We start from the raw sequence: 14542 nt of genomic DNA on the forward strand, positions 1-14542 counted from the left end.
GCTATGGGGGCTTGGGGACAAGGGGCAGCCAGACGCTGCGAGACGCTGGGCAGGGGCTGGGCGGTGGGCTGCGGCGGGGGCTGCCGGGGGCACCGGGTGTCCCGGGGCCGGGGGGGGCGGGAGGGGCCGGGGGGGCGGCGGGCGGGGCCGGAGCGCGCGGCGCTGTGCGGGGGCCGGGGCGGCCGCCGGTGCCCTCCCCCCCCCCGGCTCGCTCCGCGCCGCTCCGCTCCTCTCCGCCCTCCGCCGCACCCGCTCCCCGCTCCCCGCTCCCCGCACCGGCCCCAGCGCCCGCCCCCGGCCCGGCCCCGCTCGGCCCGGCCCCGCTCGGCTCGGCTGGGCTCAGCAGCGCGGAGGCTCCGCCGCTCCCGCCGCCGCCGCACGATGCCGGGGCCCGGCGGGCTGTGCCTGCTGGCCCTGCTGCTGGGCACCCCCGCGGCCCCGCGCCCAGGTGAGAGCGGGGCGGAGCGGGGCGGAGCGGGACGGGGCTGCGGCGCGGAGCGGAGCGGGGCTCCCCGGGAACGGCCGCCGGTGGGGCCCTGCGCCTCCCGCCCGGGGTGGGGGGGGGGGGGATGGACGGGCACCGCCGGGACCGGGGAGGGGGGGTTCGGACCGGGGAGGGGGCAGCCGGCCGAGGAGGGGCTGCTGGTACCGGCCGTGCCACCGCGCATCGGGGACCCCCCGCTTCTGCTGCTCCCCGGGCCGGGATGAAACTTCTGGCGTTGCTGGGAGCGCACAGCGCCGGTATCCGCACCGGCACCCGCACCCGCACCGGCATCGGCACCGGCATCGGCACCGGCACCCGCACCCATACCCGCACCGGCACCCTCACCCACACCCACACCCGCAACGGCACCGGCAGCGGCGGCGGCTCAGCACCGCGGGGCGGACAGCTCCCGCCGCCGGGGCCGCGTCCGCACGGGGGTCCGCATCCTCCCGGGGGTCCGCATCCTCCCGGGGGTCCGTGTCCTAACGGGGTCCGTGTCCTAACGGGGGGCCGCATCCTCCCGGGGGTCCGTGTCCTAGTGGGGCCACTCCGGGGGTCCACATCCTAACAGGCTCCGTGTCCTCCCGGGGGTCCATGTCCTAACGGGGGTCCGTGTCCTAATGGGGTCTGTTTCCTAACGGGGGGCCATGTCTTCCCGGGGGTCCGTGTCCTAGTAGCGCTCCCAGGGTCTGCATCCTTACAGGGACTGTGTCCTCGAGGGGGGCCGTGTCCTAATGGGGGGCCATGTCCTAACAGGGGGCCACGTCCTAACAGGGTCCGTGTCCTAACAGGGGGCTGTGTCCTAATGGGGGTCTGTGTCCTAGTGGGGCTGCTCCGGGGGTCTGTGTCCTAATGGGGTCTGTGTCCTAACGGGGGTCCGTGTTCTCCCAGGGGTCCGTGTCCTAGTGGGGCTGCTCCGGGGTTCTGTGTCCTAATGGGGTCTGTGTCCTCCTGGGAGTCCATGTCCTTGTGGGGCTGCTCTAGGGGTCTGTGTCCTAATGGGGTCCGTGTCCTAATGGGGGTCTGTGTCCTCCCGGGGGTCTGTGTCCTAATGGGGCCTCTCCGGGGCTCCGCGTCCTAATGGGGGGCCATGTCCTCCCAGGTGTCCGTATCCTAACGGGGTCTGTGTCCTCCTGGGGGGCCACGCCGGGCCCTCCACCTCCCTCCCACACAGGGAGCAGCCCGGTGTCCCCAGCCCCCGATGTCCCCAGCTTCCAGAGTCCCCAGCCCCGGTGCCGGGTCCCTGCCGACGTCCCCATCCCACCAGCCCGGGTGCGCAGGGGGTGGCCGTGGGGTGGTGGGTGTTTTCCCAGGGGCTGCGTGTTCGTTCCACGTGTTTCACGTTTCCACGGAAATCCGCTCCCTCTCGCTTGCCCACGGCCGTGATGCCAGACCTAAGAATAGGCTCCGGGACCCGTCTGCGGGTCACTTGACGAAGTCGTTGCGAGCTGGCGTGGTGCTTCAAGATCGCTGAACCGGTGCTGCTGGTGCCTCGTAACCGGAGGGCTGCGGCGGCCGGGTTTCGGCGTGCGGCTGGCGGTGCTTACCCGTGCGGATTGGTCAGGGCAGAACGGGAGAGGCCGGTGCCTGCCGGCGCTGCAGTGTCTGTGCAGGGCCCGGGAGCCCGACCTCCGGGGCCGATGGTGTGGTTTTAGCGAGGATTAGCAGCTCCCGGCGTCAGGAGCGCCGTGCAATGCTGCCTGCCGTTTCTGTCCGCGTGTCCAGACTGCATCAGAAGACGCTGACTTTCTGGTCTCACAGCCAGCTCTCCGTACAGAGTCGTTATTACAGAATCTGTCCTTCTTTCTTGGTAACACGGGGGCAGGTGACGGCATTTTTTCTCTCACCTGCATGCGTGGTGTTCTCTGCACGGACACGCGCGGACGTCTGAGGGAGTCGGACCTGAGCTCTCTGCCCACAGCGGCCGGCATCCCCTTGCAGCATCGGAACGAGCAGGCAGACCCTGCTCTCCGTCGCGCTGCACAGACGCTCTCGTCCAGGCCACTGGAGAGCTGCTGCGGGAGACGCGTGCGTACGGCACCGGTCCCCATGCTGCTGGGGGGAGCGGGGGGGCTGGGGGGCCGGGCCAGCAAACCCAGCGAGTGCAGGGCCCGGTGCGGGGTTCGAGCTCCACCACTGCCGCTTGCCCTGCGGGCAGGAGGGCTGCCCGGTCCCACGCACCCGCTGGGAGCACCAGCCGGCAGCCCGGCTCCTCAGGAGCAGGATTGGGCCCTTATGGCTAGCACGATGCGTCAGAAATCTTGGGGTATGAGAACGCAGCGTACCGAACTCCTCTCTCCTTGGCAGAGAGTGAGCTGATAAACAGTTGACCCTTTACAAGGTTCGGTGAATTATTGCTGTGAAATCCCAAACTCCTGCACACGCGGCCCGGGGGCCGGCGGCGACGCGGCGGCTCTCCCCGCGTGAGGCTTCTCGGTGAGCCTGCGGGACGTCACAGCCAGGGCCCGGGTGAGCAAGCCCTGCTGCTCCCAAAGGGTGAGGAGGAGCAGGATCAGGCCCTGCGGAGAGGTGGTTTGCTGCGCTCCGCCTGCCTGCTCTTTCGGCTCGTTCTTTCAAGAAACAACCGATTCCACATGACTCCTCGCGCTGTTCCGTTGCTCGGCTGGTGGCTTTTCAGCGCTCTGCTCTTGCGGAGCCGTTTAGATCAACAGAGAGGAGGCGTGAAAGCCTCTGCCCCCGGCACTGGCGGAGCGCAGCCGCGGAGCGGGCAGCAGAGGCACGGCCCCTCGCGAGGGCTCGTGCCGGGAGGCTCCGGGCGGCAGCGTGCGAGGAGCGCGGCCATCAGCGCAGATACCAATGCAGCACCGTGTGAATGCGGCGTGCGGGCAGGCTGCGTCCGGTCTGGCAGCTGCGGGCAGAGAAGGGCGGCAGCAGTGCCCGTACTGCTTGTGCTGCCTGTGCTGCCTGTACTGCCTGCACTGCCTGTGCTGCCTGTGCTGCCTGCGCTGCCCGTGCTGCCTGCGCTGCCCATAGTGCCTGCACTGCCTGCGCTGCCTGTACTGCCTGCACTGCCTGTGCTGCCTGTGCTGCCTGCGCTGCCTGTGCTGCCTGCGCTGCCTGTGCTGCCTGCACTGCCCATAGTGCCTGTGCTGCCTGCACTGCCCATAGTGCCTGTGCTGCCCGTGCTGCCTGCACTGCCCATAGTGCCTGTGCTGCCTGCGCTGCCTGTGCTGCCCGTGCTGCCCAGGCTGCCTGCACTGCCTGAGCTGCCTGCGCTGCCCATAGTGCCTGTGCTGCCCATAGTGCCTGTGCTGCCTGCACTGCCCATAGTGCCTGCACTGCCTGTACTGCCTGTGCTGCCTGTACTGCCTGCACTGCCTGTGCTGCCTGCACTGCCTGTGCTGCCTGTGCTGCCTGCACTGCCCATAGTGCCTGTGCTGCCTGCGCTGCCTGCACTGCCTGTGCTGCCTGTGCTGCCTGTGCTGCCCATGCTGCCTGCGCTGCCCGTGCTGCCTGCACTGCCCATAGTGCCTGTGCTGCCTGTGCTGCCTGTGCTGCCCACTCTGCTCACCCAGAGCGGTGGCCGCTGGATGTTGTGGTGAGACTGGCAGACCCCTCCGGAGGTGCGGAGCCGGGAGCAGACGCAGCCCAGGGGTGCTGAGCATCGGGGTCCTCCATAGCCCCGGCATCTGGGCTCCCCCTTCGGTTCTTCACGGCGTCGGGGCACCGCCGGGCCGGTTGTCGCGGCGGCACGGCGAGCCCTGGGGTTCGCCCGGCTCCGCGGTGAGCGCAGCACCGCGGGAGAACGCTTCCAGAACATCAGGGGTGTCCAGCGGGCAGGGAAGCGGAGCGAGACCGCGGCGAGGGCTGCAACAAGTGAGCGGTGGCTCTCGCTGCGAGCGGCAGCACCCCGAGCAGAGCCCGCAGCCGGGCTGCCAGCGGGCTGGGCGGCCGCAGAGACCGGGGAATGGAGTTCAGCTGACAGGGAGGTATCAGAGGTCGTAATAAATGTCTCCTCCTCCTTCTCTCTTCCTTGGCAGAAAGAACGAGGAAAGTCTGGATCAGCAGCAACAAAATGAAATCAATATCTCTTAGTCCTCTCCTTCTGCTGCATTTTTGCCATTATGAATATATAAAGATGTTATTTAAAGTGTGTGTTTTGTGGATGTTACGGCATCACAAACGTTTCCTTTTATACATTTCTAACTCCTCTGCCAGTGAGGAGTTCGATGCGCGTACCTGGCGCTGAGGAGGCAGCCTGCAGACCAACGAAGCCGAACGGGCTCCCTGGCACACAGAATGCCACACGGAGGTCTCGTCAAAGCAAACCGCGTGAGAAGGGAAGCGCAGGGCGTCTCGGTGTGCAGTCCATCCCCGGTAGCTGTACCTCAGCTTCTGCCGGGCCCACACAGGAAGAGATGACAGTCCCCGGCGAGGCAGCAGGCACAGAGGGGTGGCAGGGCAGCGCGGGGCGGGCGATGCGGGCGCTGGAAATGGCCGGTGTGAGGATGGCAGAGGGCAGGGCTGTTCCCGCGGGTGTTCAGGGTCGGGGCTGAGCACTCCGCTGCTTCCTTAAGGGTTGGACTAGATGACCCACAGTGGTCCCTTCCAACCCCTACTATTCTGTGATTGTGTGATTCTGTGATTCCTTACCCCGTTTTGTACAAACAGATCTTTCTTAAACGAAGTGGGCTCCGTATGATTAAATAACACGCAGCTTTGGATCCAGACTACGAGCAGCCTCGGAAATCGGTGCATTTTACATCCTCTGCCGTTGCAAGCAGTACAGCCAGTTCCAGTAGGCTTTGGAAAAAAAGAAAAAGACTAACCTTCCGCGAGCAATCCAAAAGTTATTTACTTGATGCGATTTTATTTTTCAAATATTTGAAAGTGGTTACTGAGCAGTAAAATACGCTCCAAGGAAATCTTGTTACAAAACACAGGCTATATTTTAATTAGCGTAACGTGCAGCTACATGGCTGGAACTGCAGCCTGCCAATAAATGTATCTTTCGGGAGTTCAGATAGATGTCTATAGAAAATACAGCGTGAGCACTGGCTTTCCAATTTTCCAGTCCGGCAGGATGGATTTGCTCTCTAGTCGGGGGTAGGAGACTGCTGAACCCGGTGCTGAGGTAGCTCTGGGTCTCTCACCGCATGGCTCGCTGGGCAGAGGGTGCTCGGTAAGGCAGGCGAGGGGCCCCACGGGTCTGGGGGGGATCGTCCGCCCGACGCCGGGATGAGCACCTGCTGGTGGTCCCCGGTCCTCTGCAGAGCTTCAGCAGAGCAAGCACCGCGCCGGCAGCGAAGGCAGCGCACGGGGCGAGCCCAGGGCCGTTGGCGATACCCGGCCGTTCCCCTTCGTTAGCGCAGCGGCGTGCGGGGCCAAAGGCGATGTTTCCAGCAGACCATGGCTGGGGAGCAGAAACCCCGGGGTGCAGCGGGTGCCAGCACCCATGGCTGCGGGGACGGGGACCTGCCACCCCTCCAGCCGTGGCATCGGGACACGTGGAGTGTGTGTGTGCCCCGGGGGGGGTCAGGTCTGCCGGCGGTGGTAGAGCAGGCAGGGCTGCAAAGAAAAAGCTCTCCCAAGTCCTTGTGGTGGCTGTGCTGGCCAGGATCGCCGTCCCTCGGGGCAGAGCCCTGCGAAGCTGCTGTTCCACCGCTGCTTGCGCAGGGAGGTCACACACACGCAGCCGAGCAGCCACCAGAAAACGCCATCGGGCCGCTGCCAGTGGGGTGCAGACGGGCAGGGGGACCCCAGCCCACCCCAGCAGCATGCGCTGGGTGGGGGGCTCACTGTTCCCTCTGCCCACTCGGGGGGAAGGGGTGTTCGGCAAGTGGCGTGATGCAAAGAGAGACAGGAGGAGCTTTAACACGTCCTAAGGTGAAAGCACCGGACCCCGCGGAGCTGGAGCTCGGTGCTCCCCGCTGCAGCCGGGGACGCGCGGCAGCACTGCGAGGCCCTGGGCAGGGGTCTCTGCCCCACGCTGCTGTCCCGCCGAGACGCAGAGCGCAGAGCATCGGGAAGGCTCCGGGGCGGCCGCAGCAGGGCCAGGGAGGATCTGGCATCGCTCTGACGCCGGCCCCTGTGGTTCAGGGGCTGCACGTAACTGTCTTCCACGGCTTCGCAGAGCCCTTCCCAAAAGGACCTGCTTCACAAGATCATTTTTCATGTGGATGCGCACGCGAGCGATGCCTCGATCGGACGCCCGGAGGAGACCCGCGTGAGACAGGTGCCTCAGCTGCTCTCGCTGCAGCCCCGAGTCCAGCTCGGCGTCGGGGTAACGCGGTCTGCCTGAGCCGGGGTGAAGCGAAGGACAAACGCTTTGCAGAACGCAGCCCTTTTCCGCCGAGGTGCTAAGGGAAGGTGTCCCTCGTCTCCGAGGACAGGCCACCAGCTGCCTGTCTGTCAGTCTCGTTTCACAGCTTGTTAACAGACGAGTTGTTCAGGACGTTCTCGCACAGCCCCGTGGGGTCGGTTTGCTCTGCTCCGCGTCCTGCTCCGGTGAAGATCTGCCCACTGCGGCCTTGCCCGGCAGGAGAGGAGAGCCCAGGACAGATGGACGCTGGCTCAGGGAGCTCCTGCAGCCCAGCCCTGCGCCCACGGCTGCCAGCCGCTCTCCTGAGGGAAGCAGAGCTGCTCGGGCAGGACAGGCTGCTCGCCCGCCGCCATCCCCCAGAGCTGTTGTTACAGCGACTGCGCCGCTGCGGAGGGCAAAAGGGGGAATAAATGAACTTCTGCTACTTGCAGCGACCCCCTTGCCACTCAGCTCTGGCATCTCTCAGGCTGCATCCATAAGGATTCCAGAAATCAGACGAGATCCATGGGGCTGGGCAGCTGGAGGAGCCAACCAGAGTCTGGGGTGGAAGAGGCAAAGCCAGGAGACAGCTGGAGGAAGGAAGGCTCATTTTCCCTAACAGAGAGCCAAGCGCTGTGGATTTCTGGCCGTGGCTTTGGCGTAGGCTCGATGAGTGAGAGCAAGGGCTGCTTACCTTCGACTGGAAGCTACAGCCGTGGTCCCTGTGGCCTGGCAGATGCTTCAGCAGTCCCGGCCGGCGCCTGTGTCCCGACACAGCTCGGTGCACACTGGCAGCCCTGGGACCCTGGAAAAAACAGGGGTGCAGGTGATCAGCAAGGAGCTGCTGGGAACTTTAAAAGCCGGGGGCCGCAGCTGGCGCAGACGGGGAGCGCTGCTCCTGCGCTTCCGAGAAGAAATTATTTCTGTCGCAGCGTCTGTCTTCGATGACATGGATGTGGCGTTACAGACCCTTTGAAGCGTGCTGCTGTGAGTGAGCACCACGCCGTTACCGCTGCCGGAGTTGCACTGGTCTTGTAAAAGCCGAATCGGGGCCCGCGGTCCCCCTGCGCAGGGCGTCGTCCCGGGCTGGCAGGGTGCAGGGGGGTGACAGCCCCGTGGCAGGGGGGACCCTCGGCTGCAGCGCTCTGTCCCCGCAGCGGCTGGGGGCTCGGGGCTGGGGGCACGCGGGGGTAACGCTGTCCCCAGCCAGGGGACATCCCCTCTCTCGGGGGGGGACGGTGTTCCTGGGGTGCTGAGAAGCTGATTTCCCCTCCCTTCCTTCTTTTGCTTGCTAAAATTCACGTCTCTGGTGGAGCTGAGGCTGACGTGCTCGCAGGGCAGGCAGAGTGCACAGCCCCAGCTTAGCCAGCTTTTGAGTATTTTTTCCTTTTTCCCTCCTTTTTCTTTCCCTGGGGATACACCAGAAAAGCTGCTGAGCAAAAGCGACCCAAGTTCTGGCTGAACCCGGAGCCGTCCTGATGCGAGGCAAGGAAGCTCTGCCAGGATTCCCCAGCTCGGCATCGTGCAGGGACGAGCACTGATTTACCCAGAGCCTCCTCCCTTTCCCTGGCCCCAGGACCCCGTCGCCTGCAGTCGAAGGGGGCTGACTAAAAGGGGTTCAACCCCCGGAGAGCCCCAGTGACTCCCCCAGGGGCAGTGCCCGGGGCTGGGCTCTGGGTGGGCGCTGGCGGGAGGAGGGGGTGCACACAGGCAAAGGGCGTTTGCACGCCCGGGCAGGGGGCTGCGGCAGGAGGGCACGGGGGAACTTCGCGCAGCCGAAAGCCAAGCTCCTGGCAGCAGCGGGGAGGGAACGTGTGAGCAGCCTGGCTGCTAAACCCAGCTCTGGAGGTGCGATTCCAAATGCAAAGCTGTAGTCTGGAGAGGAAACTTGGTGCCAAACGCAAAGGCATCCAGAAATTCAGCTGCGACAGAAGGAGGGTCTGCGGGGCCGATCCCGCAGCAGTGTCATCTGCTCGGCACAAGGAGTTTCCACCTCCCTGGCCGCCTCACTGTCTCGCTCGCTTGCACCTTCTGTGCCAAAGCAGGGACCCAAGGTGCTGGGAGTCGTGCCCAGGAGAGGTGGCTCGCGGGGACAGCCCCAGGGGAGGGACAGCAAGCGTGGTCCCTGGGGCTGCCGGGGGAGTTTCGGTGATGTGCTCCAGCCCCCCAACAAGGGAGCTGCTGTGGGGACCCGGCGCTGCCGCGGGGACCTGGGGCAGAGCGGGCAGGTGCCGGTGGGAGCAGATCTGCTGCCAGTCCCTCCGGGGGGGGAGGGGACGGTATGGGGGGGGGGGGCTCTCCAGCAAGGGCTTGTGGCAGTCACTATTGGGCTCTGTGCAGTTCTGTGAGCAAAGCAATAAACCGATGAAGATATTAGATTAGCGCGAGCGCTAACGAAAGAGGAATAATGTGGGGGGAGCAAGGGAACATTCTGGAAAGCGGCCAGTTTGGGGTGATTTCAGACCCAGTCAAAACGGCTGAAAATATTTAAAATTCAAGCGAGAATCTCTGTCTGAGTTTTTAGGGTGGATTAATGGAACATGTCAACATTTAGTGGATGAGATCCTTCGTCTTGGGCAGATTGGTGGCTGGGGGACAATGCCGGAGGACAGCACTCCCGACGTCCCTTCCGCCACCCTGCAGCTCTTCCCCCGACAGCAGGGCTGCCTGACCGCACGCAGGGGCCGGGCTTGCGTATTCTGATGGTGATTTAAATGCAATTTCAGTAAAAATCAGGCTATTCCTGACAGTCCTAGACTTCCATCTGCAAAGACACCAAGTCTCTAAACTGCAAGACTGCTCCCGCATGAGCCCTAACAGCCTCCCAGCCCCATCCCCGCACGCAGCGAGGAGCTCTGCGAATACAGCTTAGCAGAGATCCACTTGGACGCATCAGCCGTCCTGTCCCCCGTTTCACAGGAGACAAATGAGGAAAGTATTTAAAACAGGAAAGGTAGATGATGCTAACAACGTTAACAACGCTCTCCAAGCGCTGCTTTGCTGTCGGCGGGGCTGGGGGTGCACGGCTCTGTCAGTCCGGTACCCGGGGCGGGATGCAGCACTGCGCTCCGGCCCCGGGAGCGTGCTTAGAGACATCAGACTATTCCCAGCACCGCCTGGGTTGGTTGGCTCCGGTGCAGGGGGGACAGATCCTGGGACAAGAACTGCCCATAGCAGCCTGCAGAGCCTCCCCAAAGCCCAGCAGCCCGAGAGGTGGCAAAGCCGCTGCCCAGAGCGCACAGCCCCTGTCAGACAACTTGGTTCCCTTTGCCCCCTGTCATCCCTCCAGGTTACCCATGCAGCAGTTTTTAAATTGCTGTTGGACACTATATTTACATAAATATGTGAGCCAATGAGGTCTAAAGCCCCGGTGAGCTCTAAATAGCATATTAGGTTTTGGAAAGAGGATTTTTATCAATTTACTGAGAGTACAAATCAACAGTGCAGAATTTACAAACCCATCAGAAAGCGAGGTGACAGTTTGGAATTAATCCTCTGCCCAAGGCACACGATGTACTTCCACGAGCATCTCCCCGCATAAATACATTTGAGAAATAGCGAAGGAAAATGTAACTTCTAATGCCTTTGTAGGCTGCCAGCGAAACGGCTGCAGCGTCGCCGGGCAGATGAATGGAGCTGATGTCGTTGGGAAGGTACAGCCTTGCCGTGTCCCGCTTTATTTTTATCCAGGACTCAGTCCCCAGCCTGCGCTCAAGTATTTCAATCTGTCTTTGACAGAATTTCCCCAAAAGCAAATTTCCCCAGTAATCTTTCTTCCTTCCTCATTCGTTCTCTTAAAAAGGATTAAATTCAGTTTCTCTGCACACACCCCGGCTGCTCGGAGCAGCACTGGAGCCAGCGTGCCGTGGGTGCCCGAGCCCGTGGGTGCCCCCGGGTCGGATGGGCTTGGCAGACGGCTGTGGCTTTGGGACAGTGACCAGCACTGGCTGGGGCCATTCCTGCCCTGACAGGAGCAGGGCTCGGCGGGATGCCCCATGGTCCTCAGTCCCTGCCTTGGTCCCAGCCCCACAGCAGCACTGCTCTCCTCGGGGGAGCAGAGCTTGCTGGCAGTTACTGGGTGATGGTATTGCTCCATAAGGAAAGTCAACAGCTTTGGGTCTCCCAGCCCAGCATCCCAAAGGCCCAATGGTTCCCGCTCCTCCGGGGCCCTCCAGTCCGCATCTCCCACGGGACGCTGCGCAGGGCTGCGGCTGCGCTCCCGTGAGGGCTCCGAGCTGACACTCAGATGAAATCAGTGACGCAATTTCAATTAAAGCAAACTTTTCAAGCTACCTAATCAAAAAATATAAAGGCTTCTTTTCAGCTTTTGTTTTCAGTACAGAGGAGCCCATGCCTGCCAGCAGCGAAATGGCTGTCTTTATTGTGTAGATGACTGTGAAGGACACAGGCTGTGTTCCCGTTTAGGAATACATTGAGGCTTTCTTGGAATTCATTAGGAAAGGTAGGGAGGGAAGGGTGCAGCAAAACAAGAGCCCTCGCAGCTGCAGCCCAACGCTCAGCAACACAGGGGAGGCTCAGCCGGCTCCCTCAGAGGTGAAGCTTTTTAGTTTTCCCACTGCAAAATGCCTTTCACAACATCGAGATCCAAAAACATTTTCCATTCCTCTGACTGGGGTTTTTCTAGAGTCTCTGCAGCAAAAGGCCAGCAGCAGCAGCACCAACCCAGCCGCCTGCTCCGCAGCGTCGCTGCCGTCCCCCGCAGAAGCCGCTGCTCCCACCCTCACCAGCACCCGCCTGCCACAGCCCGCACGGCTCTGCCAGATGTCAGCATCTGCGCCCATCTTCCGCAGGCTTTTGCCGCTCTTGCATATGCCCCAAACTCCCACGGAGCAGAGCTTCGAGGCTCCACATGCCCACCAGCCCGCACCGCGGGCGGAACAAGAGCCGAGCCCTTCGGGGCATTACCAGCACGGCGAGGGGCTGGGGGCACGGCACCGCTGGCAGAGGCGTGCGGGCACCCTGCCCGCTCCCACACCGGCATCGCTGCTGCTCCACCGCCCTCCGCAGTGGTGAGCGCCGGGGAGCCGAGCTGCGGCAGAGCCAACGGCTCACGCCGCTCACCGGCAGCCCAGCAGACGCCCAGCGCTGCCCGCGGGCTCGGGCATCACGATGGGTCTGGAAAAGCCACGCCAGCCCCTGGAGTCTGCTGGACTGCCTGTCCGCAGCCGGCACGGCCTCGCTGGCCGTCCGCGCCCCGAGGAGCCGGCCCTTGCCACCCAAAGGGATAAAACCAAGGCGGCAGAAACACGGGCACGCCAACGAGAAGAGGGTGCCGCGGGGCTGCGGGCAGCTGGGTGCTGCGGGTGAGACACGCCGGGGAGATGCTCCGCAGCGCAGACCGCCCGGCTCTGCCAGCGGGACGCGGCGCAGGGCGACTGCAGCTCGTTGTTGCTCCGCGGCACGCTGTCACCCAGCCGCACAGATTGAGTTGAGTCACGGCAAATAGCATCTCCTCCAGTGACTCCGATCATCTGAGCGGGCTTCCACAGGCCACGGCTGTATTTTTCCACGTTTCTGCTCCACATACATCAAACTGGACTCACAAGCGAAGCCTTTCTTGAATTATGCAGCACTGCATTTTTGATCAAAACAAGAAACCTGAACAAATAGCAAAGGCAAGATTCTGCTTACACTCAGGACTGCGAGCCCAGAGCTAGAGTCAACTCCAGAAAAGGCATTCAGCTGAGAATAACTCCTTCCTAAGCCCCCCCAGCACCGTTCCCAGCTGCAGTCCGGAACATTCGCTGATGGAAAATTCACGTTACAGGTTAATGCTGAACCTGCCGCTGCTCTTCGTGCCCCCAGGAAATCAGCTGTTGTGTTTCTCACCAGCAAACAGCCCTAACCCACAGCCTGCCCACTCCGGCTGCTGCTCCAGAAGCGCTGCTACGGGCTGTGCCGCAGCTCATGGGTCCCTGCCGAGCGCCCGCAGCGACAGGCGACCATCGTTTCGGGGGGAGCGGTGCCCAGGAAGGTGCTGAGCCATGGGGTCCCGTTTGCGAGGGGCAGGCAGTGGGGTCTGAGCCTCGGCAGCCCCACGGCCGCTGCCCTCCATCCCTGCCACCTTACAGCAGGAGCCGGGGGCACCGTCCCCAAGCAGGGATGGCCCAGGTCCCCTTCAGCAGTGGCTGGCCCTTCCCTGCGCATTTAATATTACATGTCAAAAAGGCAACCCTTAAAAACAGATTTATTCCTCAGATGTGCCTATTTTAATCATACTACACTGCTATCAAAAGCACATTAAAAATTACGATCACCCTGTAGGAGCATAAACAATAGCAGCAGTAGAAAAAAAACTTATCCAAGCCGGACAACACACTGGTTTCTATAATTTACTGATTCGTTACCTGCTGGGAAGAACAGAGTCAGGTACTTTCTCACCGCATTTCCCAGTCAGCAGGGTGTGTCAGAAATAACAGCATCCCCAGGAAACACACGCTGGCACCAGCGCCGTGACGCGCCTGTTGGACAGGACTCTAGGAGGACCATCCGGCAAAGCCCCCTCTCCGCACGCCGATGCGGATATCACAGCCTTTCTGAAGAGGCTGGTGGAGTGCTGCTCCTCCCCGAGCTGGAGCAGTGGCTGCGATGCTGCCGGGGCCGCTTTGGTGGGAGCAGGAACGCTGCAAAGCAAGGAGCTCCCTGAGGGGAGCCCGGGGGTCCAGCCCCCGCCACTGGCACCCTGCTTCCCCAGGCACCCACCCCAAGATGGGGCTCTGGGTAGAAACAAGCTGCAAGGGCTGGCATTTAAGGGCTTTCTCGTTTAACTCAACCCAGCTGTGATTAATGGAGAAACCAGGCAATAGCTTACACATTTGTGTTTTCTGATTTTCCTGTTTAAGGAATTCTTGGGGGTGGGGGAAGGAGATGTTGCCAGGTGCCTGAAGAGCGAGAAGTGTTTCCAAAGCCTCGCCCGGGAAGGGGAGGGAAAAGCATGGAAGCCCACCAGGGCCTCTGCATGGGCGTGGAGGAGAGTGGGGCATCTCTGTGCAGGGTGGGATGCTGTGGCGTAGGAAAAGCGTGGAAGCCCACCAGGGCCTCTGTGTGGGCTTGGAGGAGAGCGGGGCATCTCCACGCAGGGCGGGATGCTGTGGCATAGGAAAAGCGTGGAAGCCCACCAGGGCCTCTGCATGGGCGCAGGGGAGAGTGGGGCATCTCCACGCAGGGCAGGGTGCCGTGGGGTGGGTGGCACGGGGGAGCAGCGGGGCGTCCCTTCCAGGAGCATCTGCTGCGAGGCGTGACAGGGGAGACCTCCTCGCCGCGGTCCAGCCGGAGGACCTTGTCCTCTTTGCTTGTTAACGACGCGCTCTTAGCCTTCTGCTGCCCCATTCTGGGGGAATGCGGGGGCTTCCTGGGGGGGGGTGGTGCCTGGGTGGTGGCACTGGGAGCGGAGGCATCTGGCACCTCGTCGGGCTCGTTAGCTGGATGCAGGGGCCGTGCCAGCCATCGCCGCCCTCGCAGCCCTCGCCGCTCTCAACAAAGAGCCTGTCCTCTCTGTTCCCAACGTACTTGCACCCCCACAAAGACTATCATTACCCTTTCCGATATAATTAAGATCAGTCAAACGGAATAATAGAGCAGAGGTCAAGGAAGGCTGTCACTTCCTCCGGGAACAAGGGGCTGCTGTCGTCAGACGTACCAGGGAGCCAGCTTCGTTGTTCTCAACCTCAGAAATTACAAACGTGCCTGAGAATCGCACGTCCTCCGCGCCGGAGGGAGGAGGGACCCCGACAGGGGCTTTGGCTCGGAGCACGGGCACTGCCCGGCCCCAGAGG

General features: G+C 62.7%; 1 protein-coding gene across 2 annotated transcripts in view; it reads left to right on the forward strand.

The window, feature by feature from the left end:
- Window positions 1–326: 326 nt before the first annotated feature.
- The window catches only part of SEZ6L (seizure related 6 homolog like), a 50547-nt gene continuing 36331 nt past the window's right edge, over window positions 327–14542 (forward strand). For both annotated transcript variants that reach the window (XM_075434802.1, XM_075434803.1), the window contains exon 1: window positions 327–448. In XM_075434802.1, the coding sequence (XP_075290917.1) occupies window positions 382–448 (67 nt within the window). In that variant the 5' untranslated portion in view covers window positions 327–381. The remainder of the gene's footprint in view (window positions 449–14542) is intronic.

This window comes from Opisthocomus hoazin, chromosome 13, assembly GCF_030867145.1.
Source record: "Opisthocomus hoazin isolate bOpiHoa1 chromosome 13, bOpiHoa1.hap1, whole genome shotgun sequence".
NCBI classification, from domain to species: Eukaryota; Metazoa; Chordata; class Aves; order Opisthocomiformes; family Opisthocomidae; genus Opisthocomus; species Opisthocomus hoazin.